Raw genomic sequence first — 14,680 nt, 5'->3', positions numbered from 1 at the left:
AATGAAACGCTGTAAGAAGGGCTCTTTTTAATAATTTAGCCCATCAAGGAGTGGGTATCGATTCTTGTTTTCAGCAGAAGGAGAGCACGTTATCTTCAGCCTTACAGCTCAGTGACAACATCAGGGAATTTAATCACAGTGCCTTTCCTGTCATGCAATCCTTAAACTGTCACCTTGGATTCTTTGTCATTCTTCATCGGTTTCTAAAGAAGCCCTGGTCTCCTGGACGTGTCTTCCCTCCTTAACCAACAGTAACCATAGCAGCATTTCAAGTTGTACAGATGAAACATAGCTGTCAATTACCATTTGCCAGCTGCTTTTCTTTTAAAGAATTTTAACAATGCCTCAGACATCTTTGTGCATTCCCATCTTGTTTGTTAACAAATCTGCTCAATATCTTAAGAGCAGATTGACATTCAATCACTATGGTAAGTGTGCCAATCTCCGGACATCTGTGGACATCTTTAATATATCCAAGAAGACGCTACTAACGAAAGGAAAAACCAGGAGAAGCTGTATACATATCAACCACTATTATTTCCCCATTCCAACATGGGAAACTTTCAAAAACCAAATTAACCCTAAACCTTCAAAAACCAAATTAACCAAATATTAAATTTGGTGGTAATGTTGATTTAAGAGTATTCCTGAATCTTTATATACTAAAAATATATTTGAGACAAAAAGAAACTCTCTGACTGAAATCAAGCGAATGGTCTCTGGTACAAGTACAAATCAAACTGCTCTCATCCCTCACAGAATGGTCTGCACTCCGGTTACACTACCCTTAAACTCCACTAACGTCATTCAATTTCCATTTTTTATTGTCCAATGAGCTCCACCTTTCACCGAGAGTGCGAGAGGACGCACTGCGGTCAGCCGTTGCCACTAATTTGTCTTTGGATGCAATTCCATGGTGTTCCTCCACAATCCTTTGGATCGAGGCACCTTACTAATCCCAAGGGTTCCGGGCCCAAGGTCCCCATACACGCCTGCTGCTGACACCAAAGGCACTGTACCTCTGTCTTTTGAGGTCCTTCTGCTTTTCCATCCAAACTAAATTGTTACAAGGCCCTGGGCAGTACAGCAGCATCCCCCCGCCATTCACTCAGCCATCAAGAAGAACTGTCACTAGTCAAGAGGCTGAGACCAAGGGCGGCGGCAGCCCCATAACCAACACCACCCCCACTTTCCTGTTGTAACAGCATGACAAGGTCCTCTCTAAGACAGATTCAAAGGAGAGAACACCCAGCATTCGAATAAATGAAACCTAACAAAACAGCCTCATGTCACGTTAGCTGAAAAACTGACAATGCACACGTTTACAAGGTATATGCTGTAGGAGTTCTACAAGCCCGTTAAGGATTCCCACAGGGAAGGAAATACATATTTAGAACAAAAATTTTTTTGTTTTTTTGTTTATCACATACTGATACCTAATTACTAAAACCACAGCCAGGAATACCCTCTGGGCTCCACACCACTCTCATTTTCGTGAGAGGTAGAAAACACAGTGGAAAAACACCCAACAGTCCCTTCTTTCTTAAAAACAAAAAAACAAAAAAAACCTAATACACATACATGCACATCAGGTTTTTTTGGCTAATCTTCCCCTTGACTGTATTAATGCTATACTTTGTGTTGATGGTCTCATTCGTCGCATTTTATGTACTCCTTTTTTTAAAAAAGTCCCTCTTGGGGCACCTGGGTGGCTCAGTCAGTAGAGTGTCCGACTCTTGATTTCAGCTCGGGCCATGATCTCACAGTTCATGAGATCGAGCCCCACACTGGACTCTGCACTGACAGTGAGGAGCATGCGTGGGATTCTCACTCTGCCCCTTCCCTGCTGACACGTGATCTCACATTCTCTCCCTCTCTCTCAAGATAAATATTTAAAAATAAACAAAAATTTAAATTCTTCTTCACCTGATTTTTAAAGTATTTCCCCCTGTCTTCTAAATGAAGAAAACCACTAATTCAATGAATAAGGTGCAGAGTCGGGACCTGTTCTAGGCACTGCAAACAAAATGACGAAAAGCACAGCCCTTCCATTTACTCTTGCCAGAAGGATGGACTACAGTTGATCCTTGAAGGACACAGGTGTAAAACATGCAGGCCCACTTTTATACGCAGATTTGTTACAGTGCAGTAATGCAAATGCATTTTCTCTTCCCTATGACTTTCTTCATAACATTTTCTTTTTTCTAGCTGACTTTCTTATAAGAATACAGTGTATAGCACATGTATCATACAAAATATATGATAATCAACTATTCACGTGATTAGTAAGGCTTCCTCTAGTAGGCTATGAGAAGTTATGTTCTGTGGCACTCAGAAGTTACACACAGATTTTCTACTGCAGGGCGGGGAGGAGTCAGTGCCTCTAAACCCCAACGTCGGTCCAGGGTCAACTGTTTATACATATAAAGTAGCCAAGGCACGTCAGGAACACGGGCGGACTGTCTCCCTCAGAGAGGAGCGAGAGATGGGAAGGTGGGAGAAGGACAGGGCTCATTCTTCTTTTCATTTCAAAGTATATCTTAAATTTTCTCAATGTATTCATTTCCTGGATTGTCTATTTTATCATTTCAAATAACAGAGTTGAGAGCTACGAGATGTAATTGAGTGAGTTTACATGAAACCAAATACCTAAGTTGTACTACTACAGTTACCACAAGCTAAGTAAATAAATAAGACAAACCAACGTGCCACACATTAATGCCCCAGAAGGACAAAGTCGCATCACAGCAAGCTACACTGACACTTACGGAGGTTTCTCAAGGATAACAACAACCAGAAAGCGACAGAAGAACTGAGTCATCGTGAGGAACCCACCAGTCGAAACGCGCCAAACGCCATCCCCCAGCGCTCCAATCTGGGCCAGAAGCCATCAGTGAGAAGCGGCTATTTCATTTCAGCAACACACAATCACCCATTCTATTCAATTAATGTTGACAGGACTTCACTGTTTTGTCGTTATTGTTGTTGTTATGTTGTTCAGTTTGAACTCGTTTAAAATTGATAGAAGACGCTCGGGTTTGAGCAACGTAAGGGGCCCTGGCACTGGCCTACCTCCTGCAAAGGACGTGATCAGGTCTCTGCATTTCCAACAGTCACGAGGTGGAAGGCAGACTTCCGTTCGCTAAAGCTGGGCTGCCACCAGCATCTCCTGGGGCGTGCCTGGGAAAACGATGGATTCCTGGGCCTCACTCCAGGACTACTGAAATAATATTCTGGTTTTACAAGTGAGGAAACTGAGGTGCAGAGAGAGTAAGTAACTTGATCACTAGTAAAGCTTGCCAACGTGAATCAAAACAAGACCATAATTTCAACAGTAAAAATGTGTATTTTTTTAACCACGTCCATGATCTATTACTGCACTTCTAAGCAGCTTTTCTCGCCTCGGGAGGCTCAACAGGGAACAAACACCATCACAGGTGTTTTTTCCCTCTGCCTAGAAAAAGATTTTCCTCTTTCTAGAAAAAATCTGAAAATTCATATAGTCCTTCTCATTTCTAGTATTCTAAAAATGAAAAACACCCTGAGCACTCAGTCTCTCCCATCCCCCCCACCCCTCTCTCGGTTTCTTTCTTCCACTTTACTCAAAAATCCCACACTGGGATTAATGGTAGGTGAATTCTGATCTGTTTTTCAAAGGCAGAGCAATTTTGTGTTTACAAAAAAAAAATTGCCATTCCACAGTCGCTACAGTGATTCAGGCAAAAATAATCACTGGGTGGTGTATTAGTGGGTAAAACTTTGATGAAGAACAGGATATTTACATGGTCTCAAAGTTTCTCCCTACAAGTTACTTTTCAACTACAAAGGAAAAGGTGGTAACTTATCCAAGTGATCAAAGTTAACTTAATATCACTAATAATGTGACAAACTGATATCATAATCTCTCTGATGTAAAGACCTTAGGACACAATACCACTGATAAAACAGTCTAGCCTAAAATGCATAACCTAAATCTAATAGGCAGGGAACAACAAACTACAAAAAAACTAGACTGCGCTCTTTAAAAACATGTCAGTGTCATCAAAACACAAAGAGAGGAGCACCTGGGTGGCTCAGTCAGTTGGGCGACTGATTTCAGCTCAGGTCATGATCTCGCAGTTTGTGAGTTTGAGCCCCGTGTCGGGCTCTGTGCTGACGGCTCAGAGCCTGGAGCCTGCTTCCGATTCTGTGTCTCCCTCTCTCTCTACCCCTCTCCTGCTCACGCTCTGTGTCTCTCTGTCTCTCAATAATAAATAAATGTTAAAAAAAATTTTTTTAATAAATAAAAATAAATAAATAAATAAATAAATAAATAAATAAATAAATAGACAAAGAGAAGCTAAGACATTGTTCCAAATTAAAGGAGAGCTAAGACACATGGTAACTAGATGTAAGTGTGATGCTGGTCTAGATATTAGGTCCAAAGAACAAACTGCCACAGAGGGCCCTACTGAGACACATGGCAAAATGTGAACGTCTACAGATCAGATGAGTATTGTTAAACTGTTAAATTTCCTGTTTTTGGTAACTATGTGGCGACTATATACATAAATGTCCTTGTTCTTGCAAAATACACAGTTAACTATTTAGAAGTAACAAGTCAAAATGCCTGCCTTTTACTGGTCAGATTCAGAACAGCGGAATAGAGTCTAGAAACAAATCCACATAAATATAGTCAACTGACCTTTGACAAAGGAACAAAAAGGCAAATACAATGGAGAAAAGATAGTTGAACCATAGTTCAACTAATGGTGCTGAACAACCGGGCAGCCACATGTAAAAAACAAAGAAAGAAATCTAGACACAGACTACACCCTTCACAAAAATCAGCTCGAACAGGACCACGTACCTAAAATGTAAAACACAAAACTAGAAAACTCCTAGAAGATAACAAAGGAGAAAAACTAGATGACCCTGGGTTTGGCAATGACTTTTTAAATTCAACACCAAGCACGTAATCCATGGCAGAAGGAATTGATAAGCCAGACCACTAAAATTAAAAACTGCCCAACAGAAGACACTGTCAAGAAAAGAAAAAGAGAAGCCTCAGACTCGGAGAAAAGACCTACAAAAGACACACCTGACAAAGGATTATTGTCCAAAATATGCAAAGAATTCCTTAACGCTCAACAATAAGAAAATAAACGACCTGATTAAAAACTGAACCACAGACCTTAGCAGACACCTCACCAAAAGATCCACAGATAGCAAGTAAGCATATAAAAACAGAACTCTACATGGTATGTCATCAGAGAAATGCAAATCAAAACAGCAATCACACATCACTACACATCTATTAGAATGGCGAAAATCCACAACACTGACAACACCAAATGCTGGCAAGAATGGGGATCAAGAGGAACACTCATTCACTGGTAGGAAAGAAAACTGGTACAGCTACGTTGGAAAAGTTTCGTTGCTTCTTTAAAAACCAAACATACTCTTACCATACAATCCAGCAATCACACTCCTTGGTACTTACCCAAAGGACTTGAAAACTTATATCCACACAAAAACCTACATGCTAAGATTAGTTATAGCAGCTTTATTCATAATTGCTAAAACTAAGAAAAGTGAGGACATCTTTGAGTAAGCGAATGGATAAACTGGTTCATCGAAACAGTGAAATATTATTCAGCATGAAAAAGAAATAAGCTTCAAGCCATGAAAAGACATAGGAGGAACCTTAAGTGCATGCTACTAAGGGAAAGCAGCCAATCTAGAAAGGATACATACTATATGGTTCCAACTCTGACATTCTGGAAAGGCAAAACTGTAAGAGTCAGCAAAGAATTTGCTGGTTGCCAGGGGTTGGGGGAAGGGAGGGGTGAACAGGCAGAGCAAAGAGAATTTTCGGGGCAATAAAACTCCTCTGTATAAAGCTGTAATACTGGAGACATGGCATTATAAACTAGTCTAAACCCACAGAATGTGCAATATACCAAGGGTGGACCCTAATGGAAGCTATGTGCTTTGGATAATGATGTGTCAATGCAGGTTCATCAACTGTAACATATGTACCACTCTGATAGGGGAGGTTGATGATGGGGGAGACGATTCATGTGTAGAGGTAGGAGGAATGTGGGAAATCTGCACCTTCTGCTCAATTTCGCAATAAACTTAAAACTGCTCTGAAAACTGAAGTCGGGAGGGAGGGAGGGAGGGAGGAAGGACAGACAAATTCAACCTAATTACACAACATGACATCAAAGACAAAAACAGAAAATGTCCACTTCTAGGCACAAGGCATAATAATTTAGTACACCAATTTCTATAGAACATGGAAGGCCTAATTAACCTTAGGTATATTACTTACACTTCAGTCCAGTCCCTAAGAAAAATCTGGTACTCTAGTGAAGGCCTTGATATTTGTAAGAGTTGCTACCACCACAAGCACTAGGATATCCTAAAATGAGGGGTGACACTAAAAACAAAGTTAAGTTCAACAAAACTGCGTTCTACTTTCGTGGGCTGACGTTTCTTTGGCAATTTATTATGAGTAAAATTAATTCTGGAGAGCTTGTAAAGCCGGAGAACTCCACATATCTACTTAGATATTTTTCAAACAATACAAAACAGCCCAAGAAGGCAAGATTAAAAGACCTTGCAGTGTCCGTGAGGAACACAGGGTGATGCAGGAGGTGCCCCTGAAAAGAGCTGCAGCTCAGTGAAACCTACAGGCAATCTTTCCACCTCGCACCGGCCTACTGTAGTAAGCACACTGCTGAAAAAGTGGGCAGTTTTACGAGATCATAAGGTTATTCAAATCTATGCTCCAACAAGGCGGCTTGATGCCCCTTTTGTAAGAAAAGGAGCAGACGAACAAGACAGACAGCCCTCAAGAACAAATCAGTTGAGGGGCGCCTGGGTGGCTCAGTCGGTTGAGTGTCCGACTTCGGCTCAGGTCATGATCTCACGGCTCGTGAGTTCGAGCCCCGCGTCGGGCTCTGTGCTGACAGCTCAGAGCCTGGAGCCTGCTTCAGATTCTGTGTCTCCCTCTCTCTGCGCCCCATCCCCACTCATGCTCTGTCTCTCTCTGTCTTAAAAATAAATAAAACATTTAAAAAAAAAAATTTAAAAAAAAAAAAAAAGAACAAATCAGTTGAAATTGGCTTTCATGGGAGAGCAGGATACGAAAACAGCCGTTCAGAGGGAAGGAATCTCTGTGCAAGCAGGGGATAAAGCCCTCTCATACTGGGAGGCTGGGTGTTTCAAGAATTTTTTCAACTTGCTGCCTTCAAATTCAACAGCTATTAATCACCTTCCATTTAGGGTAGTTGGACTAATCCCAGCATTTGTATCAGTAATTTTTCTAAACATTCAGTTGTTTTAATTTCTTTCATGACAATCAAATATAAAAGGCAATGGTTATTTTTGGCATTCTTAATGTCAACTGGGGAAGCTACAGGAAATACTGAAAGAGCAGGATATCCTTAGAAATTCCTGCGTATCTACAAAAGCAACCAGATTGGAGTTCTCTACAAGGAACTAGGTAAAAAAAAACAAAAAAAAAAACATAATCAGCCTTCATTTTAAAATAGCATCCTATAATAAGTGTTCACCTTTAATTACTAAATACTATGAAGTCCCAAGTATGAAAAATATCAGTGTTAGAAACAATACTTACGAATGATAAATACCTTACACAGGAAAGAAATATTATTTTCACACTGGTATGAATTACAATCGCAAAAGTTTAAACTAGATATTAAGCAAAGCATTCTTAGGTTTCAAGGAGGTAAATGACGTATCTCACAGGCCTGCTTTATGGATCCAGGAAGGTAGCAGGGAGCAGCAGAAAAAGCACACACTGAGCAGAGACCCAGGAGACCCAGATTCTGGCCTAGCAGCCCCTCCCGAACAGGAATCTGGGGAAAGCTACGGGGCCCTAGCTTCCCGCTCTGCGTGAGTGGACCAGGTCTGTGTACATCAGTGGAGTGGATTTACTCCAAGTAAAAAGCAAAATCCAATTTCTTACACGCATGAAGTTTTACCCAAAATGAACACACACAGATCAACAAACGCAACACCACTACAGGAATTATTTTTCAAATGTACACAGATGTCATTAAGATAAATGAAAAAGAAACTCAAAGAGTAGCTGTTTGTTCATCATGCATTTTTTAAACAAAATACTAAAATTATAACCACCACAAGGGCTAACAGGAAAACAAAATTAACTGATACTAAGAAGGTTTCTCACACCGGGGCCCTTGGGTGGTTCAGTCCGTTGGGGGTCTGGCTCTTGATTTCAGCTCAGGTCATGATCTCACAGTTTGGCGGGTTCAAGACCCACCTTGGACTCTATGCTGCCCCTGCAGAGCCTGCTTGGGGTTCGTTCTCTCTCTCTCTCTCTCTCTCTCTCTCTCTCTCTGCCCCTCCCCTGCTTGCACTGTCTCTATCAAAATAAATAAATACATTTTAAAAATTCATTAAACAGAAGACGAAGGGTTCTCACACCATATGTTACCACCACTGTCCACTCATTCAGGGCGAGGCCAGCCTGTGACACTCTCAGCAGCAGAAGCCATCTGCTCTACCAAGCAAGCGAGCAGCACGCTAACTCAGGAGTTTCTTCAAGTAAAGAGGAGGCAAAGGTGGGCACCACTGCAGGGACCATCCAGGAAGTACAGAAGCCAGCCACGAGAGCAACGGACATTACACAAGGCTGGGCGGTGGGGGGGGGGGGGGGGGGGGGGGGGGGGGGGGGGGGAGGAGAAGGGTTCCCGAGTTAAACCTCAGAATTCATTCCTGACATTCATTCAAGGCAAGATTTTCTACAACCGTAAACCTCAAATTTTCTCATCTGCAAAATGAAATAAATACCACAAATTAAACTATGTGAGAAGAGTAGCACAGTGCCTGGGCACCAAGTAAATGCTCAGTGTCCGCATACTTCCCTAACGACCAGCCAGCTGATCTGTAAGCGGACAGTTTATAGAGCCACAGTTCTCAATCTTCATTTGAAAGCTTTTTCAACATTTTTAGGAATCCACTGATTAGCATCCATGGTTGAAAAGAATACTCTCTCCAGAAAAATCCACATACATATAAGACTCTGCAATTTCAGGAACTTCACAGACCCTGTTACACTTAATGAGTCCTAGGGGCCTATGGACCTCAGACCAAGAATGTCTAGAACACTAATAAATGATTTAACACCTGAATTTGTAAAACAAAAAACTATGTAACAACAGACACTGCTTAATGAATGCTTATCATATGCTCAACACCACACTAAGCAGATCAATGGACTTCTTCACTCTTTGCAACAACTGCTGAGGTAGACAGTAGTGCCGTGCCCACTTTAAAAGTGAGAAAATTAAGTGCCAGGAAGGTAATGAACATGTCCTCCATTACACAGGAACGCATCAGGAGAGAAACATGTTCTCTAAAGAATAATGCACCAAAACCAAAACCAGTAGTTTAAAAAAATGACAAAATCGTTTGTCATCTTACACTATTACAGACCTGTCCTATTTATCTGCATCAGCTGCTCAACAGAGGTCTTAAACATGCAAAAAGCTAGGCGACAAAATAAAAATCCTAAGTCTCTAACCAGTCTAACCCTTGCTCTCCCAGTGAGGAAGGGATTAGCACACCCTACAAGAAGTCCAGCCTGCAGAGCCGCCTCCATGAGAACTAAAATGAATGTGCATTTTAAGTCTCCTTTCCAGAGCTGCACCTTCTCTGCTTTTTGGAAAGAGTCTCTGTCCTGCCATTTAAACCACCGGATACTGGGAGCAGCTGCGGGGGTGGAGGGGATCATCTCTACCCAGTGTAGGGAGAAGCTGGGCAACGTTTTCTTTGCCTTCTCACCTCCCTCACTACCCCTGGACTGCCAATAAACACAGCACCTTTTGCTAAAAAAATCCAAGCTAACATATTCTCTATAAGAAGGGAAAATGCCTTTCCAGCACAAATACTTTAAAATTGAACAAATAAGTTAAAAATTATAAAATTAACTCTTTGAGTTGATATCGCCATTAACGTAGAAACACAGATCAGATACCTGAATATGCAAAGAAAGTTAAATTATGATGCAGTTAGTGCTATCCTATAAAAACTAAATTAACAAAAATAGTCTATTAGGGAAGACATCTGGTGTATCATGGCAAGAACTGTTAATGATATTGTCTGCAACCCTGTAATCAATTTTTTCTCCCAGCCGCTCTCTCATTGCACTGTATTAGATCTGTGTGCCTGCAGAATTTATGAGCACTCCACACATGGGGGGTAGCTTTGCCAACTGGATCCAATTCAGATCCAGCTCAAATGACTTTGGCAGCATGAAGCGTTGTTAAAGAACAATCAATACAGTTTGCTTCATGCAGCATCATCTTGACTCAAAGAAGATTTATTATCTTATTACAGAACCTCCTCAAACCTCCATCTGATGGTATCTGAGTACACCACCGATCATGAACTTATTTAAAACTCCAGTGAACACCATACTTTCCTGCTAAATAAATAAATAAATAAATGCTGGTCATCACTAATGCTAATACAAAAAGTTTACTGAAAATCAATGTTATTATGGGCAAAATTTTAAATCTACTCAACAAATCCTGATTAATGAATATTGTAGTAAATGAAACAGTCTAACAATGACATCCACACTAACTGGAGAATAAAGTAGAAAGTATCAGCCTGAAAGAGAAAATCATCTCTTAGATATATATGGAAACAAGATGGTAACTGTAAAGGCTGAAGTCTTTGAAGTAGAGAGTCAAGTTGGGACTCTGCTAATGGGTCCCTTACGATGTCAATATCTTTCCAGGGATTAACATTAGACTTTTATCCACTACACTGGGTTTTATCTTCCATTGTGAATGGTTGTTATATCAAGAATTCCAAGGTTTCCATAATGTGAGCCTTTTTTCTGGTCTAATTCTTGATAAATTACACCAGCAACTATTTGCACGTGACATTGCTGTTGTGACGATTACTCCTGGTTTTGTTACGATGATTAATATCCTAGCTCCCCTGTCCCAGTCCTCTTCTCTTTACACGTGGGTGACAGCCCTCACCATCTAGCTGGAGCTTCTGCCGTCTGGCCAGAATGCACCGGACACCCAATCCGTCTTCTTAAGCAAGCATTTGCAAATCAGCTTGCCTGGAACAAAAAAGCCTACAAAGGCTTCTCTCCCACGTGTCACATAAAATCTGCCCTCGTCTCACCTCTACCGTGCTCTATGATCTGGCCCCGCGTTATGTGCCACCTCCACCCCCACGACCCACTAACCTGTGCTCTTCCCCGACGTCCTGCGGTCATCTTCTCTCAACTCCCAGCCTCACCAGGCTCACCGTCTATGTGGCTTACAGGGACAGGTGGACACGTACACCTGGAAGGCTCCTCCAGTCTGCCTGTCCACATGTTGCTGATGTATCAAAAACCAACCCGGCTCCTCAAAACCTGCCTGTCTTCACAAAACTCCCCCAAGTGGGACAGCCCGTTTGGAGCACTCACTTTTCCTAGTTTCAAGATACTATTATTCTACACTATAACTGAGCAATTCATTATACAGCGCCAAGTATCTTGTGTTATTTTCTGAGTATGCATTTGAGCCCCACGGTCAGATTACGCACAACAAGAGAAAAGACAGGTCTTCAACTTCTTTGGTGATTAACAGCAGTCAATCAGAATAAACACCTGTCTTCCGGAAAACATTATCATTAAATCCTCATAAAGGAAAAAGAAAGGCAGACAGATGTTTACACAACTTTCATAAGAGGGGAGATACAGGACACGCAAACCACCCACAGATCACCAACACCAGGCCCCGTGCTCTAGGGACAAAGCACCACAGACACTTCATCCTGCTGCACCTCACACACACGTCATTACCACCAGGTAACGGAGACATTACCAGGGCACAGCCGAGTCCACTGTAGCTACACCCTAACTCAAGCCTTTCAAAGGGTTTAATTCTCTATCTGGCATCGCAGAAGAGCCTAGCTGCTTCTGAGCAATATTTGACAAAATGTCACCTGAGAGGACAGCATCCAAAATAGTTTAGATTTGTGGGCCCTAAGTCCCCACGATGCTGGGGAAGTGCACATTTCACACTTGGACTCAAACTTACCCCCTTTTTTCCCCATTTCAGTTGCCAACATCCATACTCGCTGCTGATTGCCAGCTCCTGCTCCTTGCAACAGCCCAGCATGCTCTCTGCTGGCGCCCCAATACCCTACACCACCAAACCCCGCTGACTTCTGGAACTGTCCTAGAGGGGTAAGGCAAGTCCCGTATTTTGCTTCCTCTGTGCATGTACTTGTTACTCCTTTAAAAACACATACAATACAGCACATTTTTAAAGGGGCTCTGGGGAGGGAGGTAATATTCCTATTTTATACCCTATGGGATATAAAATATTGATAGCTTTTAAAAACGGGATTCTCCTTACCCCTACAGGCCCTCTCCCGGCTTCAGAAAGATGTTGTGGTGGCTGTGATGCCACCGGCAGAGAGCATGCTGGGGGGTCACACAAAGCAGGAGTTGGAGATCTGCAGCAGGCCTGGGAGTTGTGGACCTAAAAAAGAAAAGAGCTTTCAGTTAGCATGCCCAACGGTCCCCTCCAGCCCTGGTTACTGGGGGCACGCAGCACACAAGCAGGTATCTGCACCACCCTTGAGCAGATGGCCTCTCAGAGAATTTGTTCTACCACCGAAGTTATCAGCCTTTCTGCATCAGCGCCGTTGCCTTAGTTCAGCATGAACAAACATACGAGCCTTGTGGCTCCAGACTTTAATCTGGGTCCTGCTGTAAAGCAGTATGGTGTGTGCCCCCCAAGTAACCAAGTTAAGATGTGACACAGTGCCAAAACACAGTGACAACGGCATGCTTTGCTTAGAATAAAAACAAAAACGCAATGGTGTCAGATAAACGCAGCCGTAAATGAACCAGAAGTGGACAAACTGAGCTTTCAGAAGAGTTTCTAATGCAAGACCCTAGAGGCACAAGACAGGTACTTAATAAGGAAATATTTGAGGCATTAGGAGGTCAAAGGAAGATCCTACCATTTTCTCAAAGTCCTGGTTTAATTTTGTAAAGCTAAAGGCAAGGCAAAAGACAAAGGCTTAATAACAGAGGGAAAAGAGACACCTTTAAAGTGAGTTTTAATTTTCTCCCAGTGCCCATGTGAACAGGCACAAAACATAAGCTCAAGAAAGCCACTATTTCTTTTAGGCGCGAAACGAGCGCTGGTGCGTACCGCGTGTCTATGCGTCTTCCTTTACACCGTGCAAACATTTAAAGCAGCAGCAGATTAGAGAGCAACTTCTGAAAGCCAGCACCGTCCTTGTAAGTATCAAAACAGATACCTCGATAACAGTTCAAATATGTTCCCTTTTTATACATTCTGGAGAGTACATAACACTTCCAAAAACTAACCAGCCCAGTTTCGTGTGGTTTTTAAATAAACTACAGACTCCATAAGATCCAAACACTTATAGAAGAATCTCTGTTCTTAAAGTTGCTTTAAAATAACAGACAAGCAAACGTTTTAATATTAAAGCATTTTTAGGGAGCTTTCTTAAATTTAATTCCTTCTGAACCACTAACAACTTCCTATAATCCAAGATTTTAACATGTTCCATTAACTACTTATTTTTCTAGGTCTCTTTTAAGACAAAAACACAAATCCCAAGAAAATAAGCTAATAGTGGGGGCTGTCTTTATCACGATGGTTTTCTTTGCCTTCTCTGAAGATCACCTTCTAGAGTATATCCTGGGCACCCCATAGTACACTTCCTGTGTGGTCAGTCTTGACTCCCACTGCCTCAAGGACAACACACAATCACAACAAGTGTTGTTAGCAACAGCATCTGCTCCACACACACCTCCCTCCTCCCCATACCAGCACCACAAATTCCAAATCAAAGGGTCAACTGTGCATTACAATATACAAAATACTCATTTTTTTTTTTTACCATAATCATCCAATAAAAATGAATTTCTGGTGAATATTTTGCACTAGTAATTCATCAGTCAGATCATTCAAATTCTTATTCATTCACATCAAGAGTTTTAAATAAAGAAGACACCTAGTAAAGCATTTCAAAGCACCTTGGCATTATTTTAAATATGCAAAAGTTCAAATAATTATTAAAACATTTTAAGTATTAAAAAGTACATTTCAAAGCAAAGCACACTGTTCTTACTTATGAATCGGAAAACATGAACAGGTATCTGTTTCCCTCATTTTGTTTTGGTTCTTCTGGTGGATTTTACTTGGACTATTTCAAGTTAGTCCTTAATCACAAACATCCACAGGTACACACAAATGATCAATTTCCAATTCTAAGATATCAAGAATATGAATAAGACTTTGCCAATACTCTTGCAAAGCAGCCCTCTGCAAATATGAAGTTGTCTCAAACTTTCTTAAGCTCCTTTTTTAGAAAGGTTAGAATACCTAGGGTTTTTCGCATTAAAAACATTTCACCTCCAGAGAACAGGTTTAGTAAACATTTTTAGATACATATTTTATGGAACAGTATAATTAAACGAAATTCTTTCAGTGGTTTCCGAGTCCTGAAATCCAAATAAACCAGGAGAAAAATGAATTACCCAACTTCACGGTAACAGTGAACCATTAAAACTTTAAATCCCACGTGGCCTACAATGACTGTCAGTCATGAGTGAAAACAGCCTGCTGAGAAGCTGGGTAAATGGGGC

General features: G+C 41.4%; 1 protein-coding gene across 5 annotated transcripts in view; it reads right to left on the bottom strand.

The window, feature by feature from the left end:
• Positions 1-14,680, bottom strand: part of RERE (arginine-glutamic acid dipeptide repeats) — a 429,059-nt gene that overhangs the window by 210,052 nt on the left and 204,327 nt on the right. For 4 of the 5 annotated variants that reach the window (XM_058719215.1, XM_058719218.1, XM_058719216.1 and 1 more), the window contains one exon: positions 12,408-12,533. The exons of the other annotated variant lie outside the window; for it this stretch is intronic. In XM_058719215.1, the coding sequence (XP_058575198.1) occupies positions 12,408-12,533 (126 nt within the window). The remainder of the gene's footprint in view (positions 1-12,407; positions 12,534-14,680) is intronic. 5 annotated transcript variants of the gene reach the window in all.

Source organism: Neofelis nebulosa, chromosome 2 (genome assembly GCF_028018385.1).
Source record: "Neofelis nebulosa isolate mNeoNeb1 chromosome 2, mNeoNeb1.pri, whole genome shotgun sequence".
In the NCBI taxonomy this organism is placed as follows: Eukaryota; Metazoa; Chordata; class Mammalia; order Carnivora; family Felidae; genus Neofelis; species Neofelis nebulosa.
This window is presented reverse-complemented; position numbering and strand designations above follow the sequence as displayed.